At 43.5% G+C, this 12,920-nt stretch overlaps 1 protein-coding gene across 1 annotated transcript in view; it reads right to left on the minus strand.

Moving 5' to 3' along the window:
* Nucleotides 1-12,920, minus strand: part of PSMD1 (proteasome 26S subunit, non-ATPase 1) — a 1,063,364-nt gene that overhangs the window by 956,859 nt on the left and 93,585 nt on the right. Inside the window, exon 7 of the mRNA XM_069617568.1 lies at nt 11,777-12,003. Coding sequence (XP_069473669.1) covers nt 11,777-12,003 — 227 coding nt within the window. The remainder of the gene's footprint in view (nt 1-11,776; nt 12,004-12,920) is intronic.

Consider the following 12,920-nt stretch of genomic DNA (forward strand, 5'->3'; position numbering starts at 1 on the left):
CACACCATGTTCCAACAACGCAAACATCCCCGCTCCCACCCTACCTATTCCTAAGCAATCATGCATTCACTGACTCAATCCTTCAAGGTCTCTTGCGGGGGTCTCCTCTGCTGCTGAACAGCGTCTGCCCCTGCTGCCAAAACAGTAGAACATCTTCAGATCACCTACTTCGGGTCCCACCCCTCCCATCAACCTCTGCACCTACTCTCTAACATCTATCCCTTGTGTCGCAAGGGCTTAGTAAAACCATTAAACTGAGACAGTACAAGACTCCACTCTTAGTATAAGGCTGTACCACTTGAGTATATGGTAGCGTAGACCGTGCAGCCAGGCTCATCTTAGGAGAGAGGGCTGTAGGGATTCAATAGAAACACTTATAACCAGAAGTATAAAAAATAAAAGGTGTATTTTAAATACAATTAGGCCAACTTAAGTCTTGGGGTAAGCATTGGTTAAATGTTAAAGGTATTTGTACCACGCACCGTCACCAACAGAGTTGGTCCCCAGGCGCTCTGGCGGATCTGCAAACAAGAAGGTGGGATGGGTTAGTAGGTGAAGCAGGAGTAGGATAGTGAGGAGTGGTGTTCTGTTGGCAGCTTCAACTCGGTATAGATCGGGTGCTGAGCTTTGGTGCGAGTGTCGGATCGATGTCAGTCCTCATGTGCTGCTATTGCGGTGTTGTGAAGCGCTTGCGGGTTGTGCGAGAGGTGGTTGTGTGAGATTTTTGAGTGAGATAAGTCTGCAGAAATGCTGAATTTTTTTGTTAGTGGCTTGTGTGAAGTTTAACATGCTAACATTCAGCACTCTGAGTGTGGCGCTCGCCAATCCTCCCAGTCTCATCAGGGTGGGCGAAGGGGTTACACCTGGTGGGGTTTTAGGTTTGTGTGAGGCGCAAACTGTGCTGTTCTAACACGCTCTGTAATGTTTTAATTGCTCCTCGCTTTTCTATTCTGGCGAGCCCTGTAGGAGTTCCAATGGTGATGGATTGAATGGTGTGGGTTGGGTGTCCATTCTCCTCCTTGGATAATGGAGCTGGTGTTGTGGTCTCCTCTCACTAACTTTCTATCTAAATGTGTCTGAGGGGGTTTTGGATATGGTACGGCCGGGAGGCAGTGGATGAGTCGTTTAAGGGCTTTCGTCTCGGTCTGAGTATGTGATCCGTCTATGGTGACCTCCTTTTGTTGTCATTTCCCATTTGGGTTCTGTGTATGTCAGTTTTGTGAGTGACTGAGGTTGGTGTTTTTCATTGTTGTTTAACGGGGTGGGCATTTTAGTGCGTCGCTGTTGTAGTTACGCTGTGAAGAGCCATGATTTGAGGAGTTTCCTGAATGCTAGGTGGTTTGTTGTGTTCCGTATATTCTTAGGTAGGTCATTCCAGGTTTTCGGCACCTGGCCTCCGAGTTTTCTTGCCGTTATAGGGTTTTGGTTCCAGGCGGATGTCGGTGCTTGATCTCAGTGTTCTTGTTGGTTGACGTAGGCGTAGTTATCGCTTAGGAATTCTGCGCCTTGTTTGTGTATTGCTCTGTGCGTGATGCACATGTACTTGAACTTTATTCGCTGTTTTAATGGTAGCCAGTGTAGTATTTCTAGCGCGGATGTGAGGTGTTCTCTTCTGGGTAGCTTGAGGAGGAGTCTGGCTGACGCATTTTGTATGCGTTGTAGTTTTTTTTAGAAGTCGTTCGGGCATGCCCAGGTACAGGCTATTTGCGTAATGTACTGTGGACATGATCAGAGCGATGATGGCAAGTGTTTTGTTGGCGAACGAGAGGAACAGTAGGATCCTTTTTGCTGCTCGCAGGAGGAAGAAACATTTGAGTAGAGCGTTTACTTGTGGCTCTAGAGTGAGGTTGTTATCCATCAGGAGCCCTAGTTTTTTTTTTTACAGTTGGTGATGGTGTGGTGCTGAGCTCTCTTGGCCAGGGGATGTAACCGATGTCTCCTTCCTTTTTTGAAACAATCATTTTCTCTGTTTTGCCTGGGTTTATTTTGAGGTGGTTGAGGTTCATCCAGTTGAATATTTCACAAAGACAATTCTCTAGTGTAGTGTTTTCTTCTCGGGTGTCTTGTATGTTGAAGATTATTTGAGTATCGTTGGCGTAGTTGTAGCATGTGAGGCAGTGTTTTTTTGATGAGTTTGATTAATAGGTACATGTAGATGTTGAATAGAAGTGGGAGAAAGATTATCCTCGTGGTACTCCACACATGGAGTCTCTAGGTTTGGACTTAAAAGGTTTCGGTTCTGTTTGTTGGGAAGGATTTGATCCATAGTAGGGCGGTGTCTATTATTCCTAGTCCTTCTAATCTCTTTATAAGGATGTCGTGGTTAACAGTGTCGAAATCTGCGGATAGATCAAGGAGAATCAGGGCGGTACTGTTGTCCGAGTTTGCGTTTGTTTTTAGGTTGTCCCATATTGAGAGGAGAGCCGATTCTGTTCCTCTCATTGGTCTGAAACCAACTTGTGCCTAGTCAAGTAGGCAGTGCTCTTCTATGAATTCTTGGGCATTTTGTAGATGTACATTTCTAGCAGTTTGGCTATGTAGGGTATGTTGGAAATGGGTCTGTAGTTGGATAAATCCTCTACATTTCCTGTTGTGTCTTTGAGTAGCGGCTTGATGTAGGCAGATTTGAAGGCCTGTGATACTTTACCTGTTGAGATTGAGAGGTTGAGTAGATTCCTGTGGTATTCCATGGGGGTTCCTTGTTTGAGAATTGTTTTGTATATGTCCGGGGGGCAGGGGTCTTCAGGATAGCCCGATTTGTTGCTTTGGTTTACCAGTTTGACGAAAGTCTCCACTGATATTTCTGGGAAGCTTTGTAGCTTGTTTGGACATTCCTCGAGGGTGTCAATGGGGTTTGAGGTGTGATTGCTTGGTTTGTTTTATATGGTGTGTTGGATGGAAGTTATTTTGTTTTTGAAGTGGTCTCCTAGGTCATCGCAAATTTTTGTCGATGGAATTGGTGGAATGTTGCAGCCCGGTGGGTTTTTTTATTTCGTTTATGATTTTGAAGAGTTTTTTTTTGGGCATTTGGTGCTCTGAAGATTTGGTTGTCGTAGTGTTTCCCCTTCGCTTTTCTTATTTCCTTTTTATGTTGCAGGAATTTCAATTTGTTTGCATTGGTGTTGTTGGTCCTCCATTCAGATTCTAGTTTTCTTTTTTTCTTTTCATCTCGCTGAGTAGTGGGGTGAACCATTTTGCTGCTATTTTCTTACGTGATGGGGTGAAGGGCTTTTCTTTGGCGATGTCATCTAGAGTTGTTGCGATCCAGGTATGGAGTAGGGTAACTTTTTGTCTAGGTCAGCTTCTTCCATGGTTTTTGTTTATGGTTTGCTGAGTTCCAGGAGCTTGGTTAGGTTGGAGTTTTTTATGGTTCTCCAATTTCTTTTCATCATGATCGGTGGTTTTTCTTGTTGCTTCTTTGTTGGAGCGGTCATTATGATTATGAATGGAATGAGGAGGTGGTCGCTCCAGAATATTTGAATTGGGGGTGCCGTGGTGAGGAGATCCTTGTTGGCGAAGATTGCATCAAGTGTGTGCCCTGCCGAGTGTGTTGCTCCTTTGACTAGTTGTAGTAGGTTCATGGCTGCTAGTTGGGCGGTTAAGGATTTTTGTGTGGTTGTGGTTTCTTAGTCGAACCAGATGTTGAAATCCCAGAGGATGATCAGATGTTTCCGTATTGATGTTGGTAGGACGGAAATCTACGACAGCTGCTTCTTCATTGAAGCAGTCCAAAAGGTTGATAACAGGGCTGATCAATCATGGTTCTTCTGCTGTGAAGATGCTCGGTTGAAGATCAGGGATGGCTTCTTCTTCATGGAGTCCTACTGTAAACTTCGAGGTAGCATTGTTGGTTGTCGGGGCTTTGTCGTATTGTGCAGAATGTTGTGGAAATCGGTGGTGCCCCTCTGTCCTTGTGATGTAAGGGTTAATGGGGTTGGAGTCATCCCACTCTCTTGATGAGTGCTCCCGTCTTTTTTCCGGGTGTTTCGGGAAATTCTTTGCATGTCTCGAGGTTCCGTGGTGAGGTGTCGGTGTTCTGTGGTTGTCACGAGGTAAGGTATAATGATTTTTCTCTTACATAGTATGTTCCAGTTATGACTGCGTTAGGCATGTTTCCTGCCGATGCGGCTGCTTCTTCTGGGTTCAGTTGGTGTTGGGTGTTTGCGTCCCTCGTTGCACGATCTTGCTCTCTTTCTCAGAGTCCTTTTCTGGGTCGGGCCATTTTTCAGTTCAAGGTGCAGATGTAGTAGGGTAGTTGGTCCTCTATGCTGTGTTGTGCAGGCGCAGTAGTCTTGGTTTTTCCTTCTCTGGATACGCTAGTGTGTTCTCTTGCTCAGTCTGTCGTTTCTGTTGGTGGGGAGGGTGCGTTTCCCAAGGGTGCACTGTCGGGAGGGTTATGGGCGTTGATGGTCTTGTGGTATGGAACTCAATTAAGCTAGGTAGTGATGGGTTTCCAGGATTAATAGAGTACCGAACTAGACACAGTTAGATTAGGGGCCCTGTATATATTGGGAGAAAGGCCTACGCCTAGGAAGGCGACAGAGTACTGGGGCCCAACACAGCTAGATTTGAGGGTCAGCTGAAACAGTGGAGCACGATACCGAGCACAGCTAGACTTGAAGGTCCTGCATTGTGGGTGAGAGGCCAACGCCTAGGAGAGCAACAGGGTATAGGGATTTGAGGGTCAGTTGAAGCAGTATTGTCTGATAACCAAACGCAGCTAGATTTGGGGGTAGGCCGAAACAGTGGAGCACGATACCAGGCTCAGCTAGATCTGGGAGTCCTGCACATTTATAAAAACACAACACAATGCTTGCAGCTAAACAGACCAAAGCATAACCCTTGTTTAGAATACCCAACAGCAATTCTAAGGAAGTCAGACCTTATCATACACATTAAGTATAGGCCACACCTGTTCATGGGGTTTAAAAAACCTATGTTACTTTCTCAGTAATACAAGAGTAGTGGACCCTGTCAGTTATGCAGGGACACTCACCAAAGAAAACACAATCAACCAACCATGTTACCAGGATACTTTTCTGAATAGTGGAACACAGATTTAAGGAACAGTATACATCTCAAACTACTTTTATGATAACACAGTTATACTAGGTGCGTAAGATCTTTGGGTGTAATATACAATTACAGTTGCTCGTCAGCTCATTGGAAGACGGTCTAAGATAAGCAAGAACTATTTACACAAATTTAGGATGCACCAGGCAGACCAAGGTCAGCTACACCTAATGAACACTTGAATGGCACACAGCTATTCTAGGCAGGTAAAAACGAATGTTGTAATATACTATTACAGTTGCTTTTCAGATTAGTGCAACACAGACTGAGGTAAGCAAAAACAAACTTGTTTTATGTTGGCACACAGCTAGCTCAAGGTAAGTAAAACCTACATACTTTTTAAATGAGCTACCAGCAACTTAAAAGGTAAGTATTACCTAAGGCAGACTTATTGTAGACAGGCTAACAGCAAGTCAGGAGAAGCAAGACACAATTGGGGACAATCATACATATATATCCTAACAGGAATTGTAAAGTGAAGCCAACAGCATTACTTTTAGGAAGAGGGGGACCCAATTCACAAGTGAGTAAATCAACCTCTAATCTACTTTGTTAGAATGGCGAAACAGTTTCTAAGGAAAGTAAAACTTTTCAGTATACTCCTTAAGAATGGAACACAGCTATTCAAGGTAGGTAAAACATACGGCAGACTAAACAAGCCACACCCAAGTTAGGGGCAGCAGAACCCAGTTGGTAAACGTGTACACTTATTTTTTCATAAAGAAATAGTTAGTGAAGCGAACAGCATTACTTTTGGGAAGAGGCACAACCAAGTCACAGGTGAGTAAATTAACCTTATATATACTTTTCAGAATGGCACAACACACATTCAAGGTAAGTAATAACTTTTGTATGTAACTGTCCACTCTCAGAGTTACAGTTGCCAACTAACTCATTTACAACTAAGTACACTTGTATACACTTGTTCTCTTTTATAGGCAACAGGCCCAATCCTTAAAGTATTTCCCTTATTCTTGGAGCATGAGTGTTCTCAGTGTCAGAAGGGGAGGGAGGCATTAGATGCAACAGACAGTTCAGGGAGGCAAAGTAACAGCACAATTCAAAAGTTCCTGTTAGGCACGATTGTATGCAGTACCCTTTGGGTGTAATACAAAAACCCTGACTACAGGTAATAAGAAACCCAACCTTTGGTATAAGCTTGTACTACACAGTTTTGGTAGTGTGTTGAGCAGCTAGGCTTCTCTCAAGAGGGGTCAATGTGAGCTGTAGGGGAGTTACAGAGTTTCACAGTCACAAGGATTCAAATACACTCTTACACACAAGATTTCTTGAATAAACAATCATTAATGTATTTATCAGTCAGAGTAAGCCTTCTTCAGAAGGGAGCAATATTTAGAGTAAGCTTTCTTCAGAAGGGAGCAATGTAACAGTAACACTCAAATATACTTCACAAAATACACACTCTTAATATCTATAAAGCAGTGAATACCCTTTGGGATGGCCCAGAGACACAACCTACACCCTCAGGTGACTTCGTAGCTAAGGTGCTGGGGACATTGATATATTACTGTTGCATTTAGAATAATTTAGGAGTAAGTCAAAGGAAAAGGGTATTAGAACATACAAGAGACCACAAATATTCTTAAGCAGGCAAATACTTTCAGATCCCCCAATAAGAGTCATTCAGTAGAACAGGCTAAACCAAAGTCAATGGGCAAAAGTCTATATGAGCTGAAGTACTTCTTTGCAGGTAAGAAAAGTCTTTGCACAATGTTTTAGAAGTCTTTGAAGAAAAAGAAGAATCAATGTAGGCCCATAAGCTGTTAGACTTTTGAGTAGTAGAAGATGCAAGCAACTCTACAGCAAGAGGTAAGTTCTCTCAGACTTTTACAGTACCTTGGCATTGAAGAAAAAGTGCAGCAGATGACTTCTGTTCCTGAGCAGCTCTGCAGATCTCACTGTTCCTGAGCCTCAGTCGTAGGGACAAAAGGGAGGACTTTGGGGACTCGTACACTGCAATGGGACGGTCACTGCTTGCAACCGGCAATCTTCGAACAAGTGGCTGATCAGTGTTGCTATATATGTGGTATACGCGAGGAGCAGAAACACAGAGGTTCCTGGGTGTCGAGATGGACTTTCCTTGCTACTGGGGTCCCGCTCTCTATTGAGGGGCCTCAGGCTCAGTCATTCCTGCTTTCTGAGAGTCCGGAGCATCTTCCTGGAGCTCTTGGCCTGCTTAAAAGCAACGCACACAATCTGGTGATCCTCTCCCTTTTCTAACCAAAAGTTATCCTTTGGGGTTGAACGAAAATATTGATTGGAGTGTCTTTATTAATTAGTCCACACCATTTGAGTAGAATGTATCAACACTGACATAACGTGCATATGTAGATTCATGTTGGGCCAGAGATACATCTTGTGTAACGTTGTGATGTTTAACCATAGGTAACCCTTGCCTTTTGACAGTTACGTATGCAGATTAGGGCATTGAATATGTAACAATTGTACTAGTACCTCAAGACATTTTGACTTTGAGATTGTCCTTTATCAGTTAATGATGTACTGTAGTGGATTACAATGCTACTCACTTTGGATATATATATAATACAATACAATCTGTGCATATTATGAACTGCTGCACGTATATGAACGTATCTCTCGCTACTATGAGAAGCGTAACCAATAATTGAGCGCCGGATCTACCTGCACTCCTTTGCAGTAGGCTCCACTTTGAGGTCAGTAATTAGTATCCCTGTTCCGATGCATGCGCAGTTAACTCAGCGGACTACATTTAGCATACTGTGTAACCATAGTAACGGTTTCACAGCACTCGTTCCACAGACCGCGGCCACAGCCGTAGACAGACGGCGTTCTTTTCGTCTGCAACCTTGCAGGTATTTGTGCCACTTTAACTTGTGATTTAGAGCCGTACAACATTCGACGATATGTGTGCCTCGGATTTCATAAAGAGCATGTCAGTCTTTACTGAATTAAGACTTACACACAAACTTTAAGCTTGCGTAATAACATGTGTTTACTGGCAACCTAAAACTTTTAAGCTTCCAACACAGCAGTATGTCACGGCAGCAACCTTTGCTCGTGCAGCGTACAATTTATAATAGCTAACACTCTGCTAGAGTATAAATATGCATATTTGTTCCTTAACTACTGGGCCTTTCTCACAACTTATTGAGAGATATTATGTCATCGCTCCACATGACTCAACAAAGTCAAAGGGGACTACTTATGGGTATCTCAACTGCGCATTGCCCAAAACCGTTTTCACACTGGGGAGGACACAGTTATATCGAGTGGGGAGGAGTTTGCCACTTACTTTGCATTGATTCCTCCTATGGCCATCCCCTGAGATATATCCCCCTTTCATTACCCTGCAGGACTCCACTTATATCCCGATCTCCAGTACGATTTACCACATCTAAGTGAGACGGAGAAGACCATGTTGGTCTTTAACTTCGAATACCTTGTAAAGTAAGTTCCAACCGCAATTGGAGACTTTTTCCTACCCAATTCACCTATGGGTGTACCGTTTAAGACCATGTAAAAAGCCAGCTATTCACGTGTTGGGATTATAGGACCATGTGTTCTGTATTTTTTTGTCTACAGGGACCTCCTAGGACTGCTGCACTAAGAATCTATGCAATCACCTAGGAATGCTTACTGACAATAAGAGACGGTAAGCCCCCAGAGTGAAATTAATTAAAAAATAATTATCAATGCACTCTATATAAACAACCACCCTAATCTAAATGTGGTCCGTTTTCATAATTAGGTTTGGCCTGGATTTATCTCCCTGAACTAATGTCAGGAGTCTGTGGAACATCAATTCTATAAAATTGTCCACTGGATAACATTATCTTAAACCTTCGCACTGCAACAACTTGTTCGACTTGTCTAGTCAACTACAAGACCACTATGAATTGGAACATGGACCTTGATCCATCCCGATCTGCACATCCCCTGAAGAAGTTATCTCAAGGAGTATCAAAAATACCGTGAAAGGTGTACTTTGGGTACTTTTATGACCAAGGCATCTAGATTTGAGTAATTTGTTAACTAAGGTCTCAAATTTTGTATTTGTGTGGCCTGTTCCAACAACAACAAAAAAACAAGGTATTAATAACCTTATGTCATTTTGTATATTTGTACACTTGATGTAAACAAAGTACCTATAAGAGAGAGATACAGATTTACAGCACTTTTTGCACATTGCCAATTGTTGGTGATTAACACTTAGCACTTTTTTGAGCACTAGTCACTTTGTTAGTTTTTATATGTCAGTTTTTATGCATTTGTTTTTAATCATTAGATTTTCTATTAAATATTATATTTTTTAACAGCATTATTTATGAAGTCAGGTTGTATTTTCCGTGAACTTCGACTTGCCACTGTCTGAACTGTTCTTGCAATAGTGACAATCCTAACATTATCCAGAGAATTACTTGCATAAACCGATTATAGGTGTGGGAGCCTTGTTATTATTGTTCTTGTTCAAGATATGTCAGGTTTGCCCCTCCGGAACCTTTAATTTTACCTGACTTCCCTCTAGTTATTGCTGAGATCCTCTCCCTGGTACTTCGGTTTACAGCAGCAACTGTATGGATAGTCAACCAGCTCAGAGAGAATGTCCAGGTGGCGTCGACTGGTCCAACCAACTCGAGGAGAGATGTCGTCCTTGCAGTGGCTTCTCTGTCCCTACGAATTTGGAGTTTCAGCACAGCAGCAGGGCTTCACCGGGCAAACTGTTAGGCAAAGTTTGAATGCAGTACCCTCTGGGAACACAACAACTAGGACTACAGGTATAGGCAACCCAAACTTTGGTATAAGCTTATACTACACAGTTTTGGTAGCGTGTTGAGCAGCCAGGCTCATCTCAAGAGGGGAAATGTGAGCTGTAGTGGAGTTGCAAAGATACACAGTTACAGGTATTCAAATAAACTCTTACACTCAATTTGTCATTTATCATTCAGTTATAAAGCCTTCTTTATAAGAGAGCAATATGATAGTAACACACAAATATACTTCAATACTGTACACTCTGAGCTTCTGGATCAGACAAGGCCCTTTTGGGATGGCCCACAGACACAACCTACACCCACAGGTGACCTCAGTAACAAGGGTGCTGCGGACATTAATACCTTACTGTTGGCATTCAGAATACTCAATAGTTTGTAAAAGGCAAAGGTTATTAGAACACAAGAAATTACAAATATTCTTAAACAGATAGCAAAAGAAGAGTCATTCAATTCAATAGGCTAAGCCAAAGTCAATGGGCAAAATTATTTGTATAGAATGCAGCACTTAAGGTTAGTAAATGGAAAAGTCTTTGCACAAGTTCTTAGGAGCCTTTGATAAAAAAAAGAAGAACCAAATGTAGGGCCACAAGCAGATTAGACTTGTGAGTTTCAGAAGTTACAAGCACTTCCACAGTAAGAGTCAAGTTCTCTTAGGCTAGTGTTACAGTACCTTAGTAAAGAAGAAAAAGATGCAGCTGAAGACTTCTGTTCCTGTACAGCTCTGCAGATCTCACGGTCCCTGGGCCTCAGTTGTGGGGACAAGAGGGAGGATGGCAGGGGACTCCTGCACTGTATTGGCACCGTCATACCTGGCAACCGGCAAACTTTACTTTCAGTGGCCGTTTCGCATTTCAGCTCCTTGCGGTACAGCAAATAACAAGCGTGGTTCCTGGCTGTCAAGGTGGACTTTCCTCACATCTGAGGTCCCGCACTCAACTGAGGGGGTCAGGCCTGGTCAGTCCTGTTTCGGGGGAGTCCAGAGAACCTTCCAAAAGCTTTCGGCCAGCTTACAAGCAACGCACACAATCTGGTGTCCCTTTCCCTGGCTCTATGGTTTCCTGCAGCACTCTGAAGAAGGGCAACCAGCTCCGAGATGGGTGTCCAGGTGGCTTACTTGGGAGTTGATCGGTCCCACCAACTCAAAGGGAGAAGTCGTCCTTGCAGGGCTTCTCTGTCGATGTGAACTTGGCAATTCGGACCTGCAGCAGGGCTTCACCTGGCAAACTGTTAGGGAGAATGCGCATAAATGTGCTAATTCCCTTCACCTTTGCTGGTTTTTGAGGACTTGATTTTTTTTTACCTGGAAAGAGTGAGAGTTTTTTTTTCCCACTCATGTATTTTGATGTGTGTTTTACTCTTGTGTTCTTTGATTTTGGAGTTTTAAGATAACTCCATAGGCATCTTTTCATGTGTGTTACACAGCACCCAGAGTGCAGTGACACAGGGATGTCTTTTTAGACTTCCAAGAGGTTTAAACACCTTCTCTGGGAAAAACTATGTTTCCCAGAGAATACAAGGTTAAATTGACTTTACTAGTCTTTTTAAAAAGGTGGTATAGGAGAGTGGTTGGAGTGTGGGGGTGTCCTGAAGGTGTAGGTTGTTGCAGCCACCAGACCACACCAGCAACATATTTGAGAAACCTTACTTGATGAATGGCAACAAATTTCCTGACTTAATCGATCCTAGAGTTTGCACAGTATGTGACCCTCGCATTACAGCACAGATTTACATTTTCCAAACTGCGTTTAAACTGATAAAGGCACTGGTGTCTTGGCTCACTGCGCTCCACTCCTGGGTTAAATACACATTTTTTCAGTGTTTCTTTTCTTGGCAACTTTAATTCACTGAATACCTCTCTTTCACTCTCCCGCTTCTCAGTGGCTAACATTCATACAATAATGTTGTTACAAACACAAAAAAGGACTCACCTGTCTTTCTCAGCTATCGGGACAGTGCCAGTATTAGTAGACCCGGGCACAGAGGCGATAGGCGTGCCCACAGTGTGGAGGTTCTGGATCACAGAGGACAGAAACTGCTGGCTGGCACTCTCATACAGATCAAAGCAGATCTGGTAGGCCATCAGGAGGTTGTCTTCTTTCACAAGCTTCTCCAAGATGTCACTCACAGCCTGAGGGTCATCTAGGAAGATTAGGCACTGCAGGAAGAAATCGAGAAAATACAGTTGTACACATTCCACAAACCTCAATTATTCACTGGCCCCTTCATTGCCCTTCACCACCAAAATACATTTCACTAAAATAACCCCTTGTGCCCGAGATGCTGTCTTGGGGCTAAATCTGGGAACACAGTCAGTGCCATGAACTGCATTTAGGACAGGTGCACTGCTGGCCTAGCATCCGATCCCTTGATCCCGCTCCACACACAGGAAAGCAGCCCGATCAAATCAGCATCATCAACTTTTGAGTTTCGGCCCAAATCCAAACTTTCATTATTTTCTTTCAAACTACCACAGTCAGATTTCTTTTTCCTACTCAAATGTGGCCGTTCTATTTTGATTTAGAGGACACTAACATTTTTCTGGGATGAAAAATATTTTTTGGATGATAAAATTATCTGGGTATGCCGCCAATGTACTTTCTTCACAATTTTCAGTAAAAGTTTGACAGTCTACCTTGACTAAGTGGCACGTGACTAGTTGCAGAGCTAGTATCCAAGTTAATGCACCTGCACATTAACCAATGTTACTTAACCACTAGACTAAACGAGTTCCTCTCAAAAGACACTGGCAATCGCGCCTTGTTTAGCAGAATAAACAAGGCTTTTTTGGCGAGAGAGAGCAGAGAGCAGAGAGGGAGCGAGAGAGAGCGAGCGAGAGAGCGAGCGAGCGAGCGAGAGAGAGCAGAGAGAGCAGAGAGAGAGAGAGAGAGCAGAGAGAGAGAGCAAGAGCGAGCGAAGAGAGCGAGAGAGAGAGAGAGCAGAGAGCGAGAGAGACAGAGAGAGCAGAGAGCGAGAGAGAGCAGAGAGCGAGCGAGAGCAGAGAGCGAGAGAGAGCAGAGAGCGAGAGAGAGCAGAGAGCGAGAGAGAGCAGAGAGCGAGAGAGAGCGCGAGCGC

Source organism: Ambystoma mexicanum, chromosome 10 (assembly GCF_040938575.1).
Source record: "Ambystoma mexicanum isolate Mex_15411 chromosome 10, UKY_AmexF1_1, whole genome shotgun sequence".
In the NCBI taxonomy this organism is placed as follows: domain Eukaryota; kingdom Metazoa; phylum Chordata; class Amphibia; order Caudata; family Ambystomatidae; genus Ambystoma; species Ambystoma mexicanum.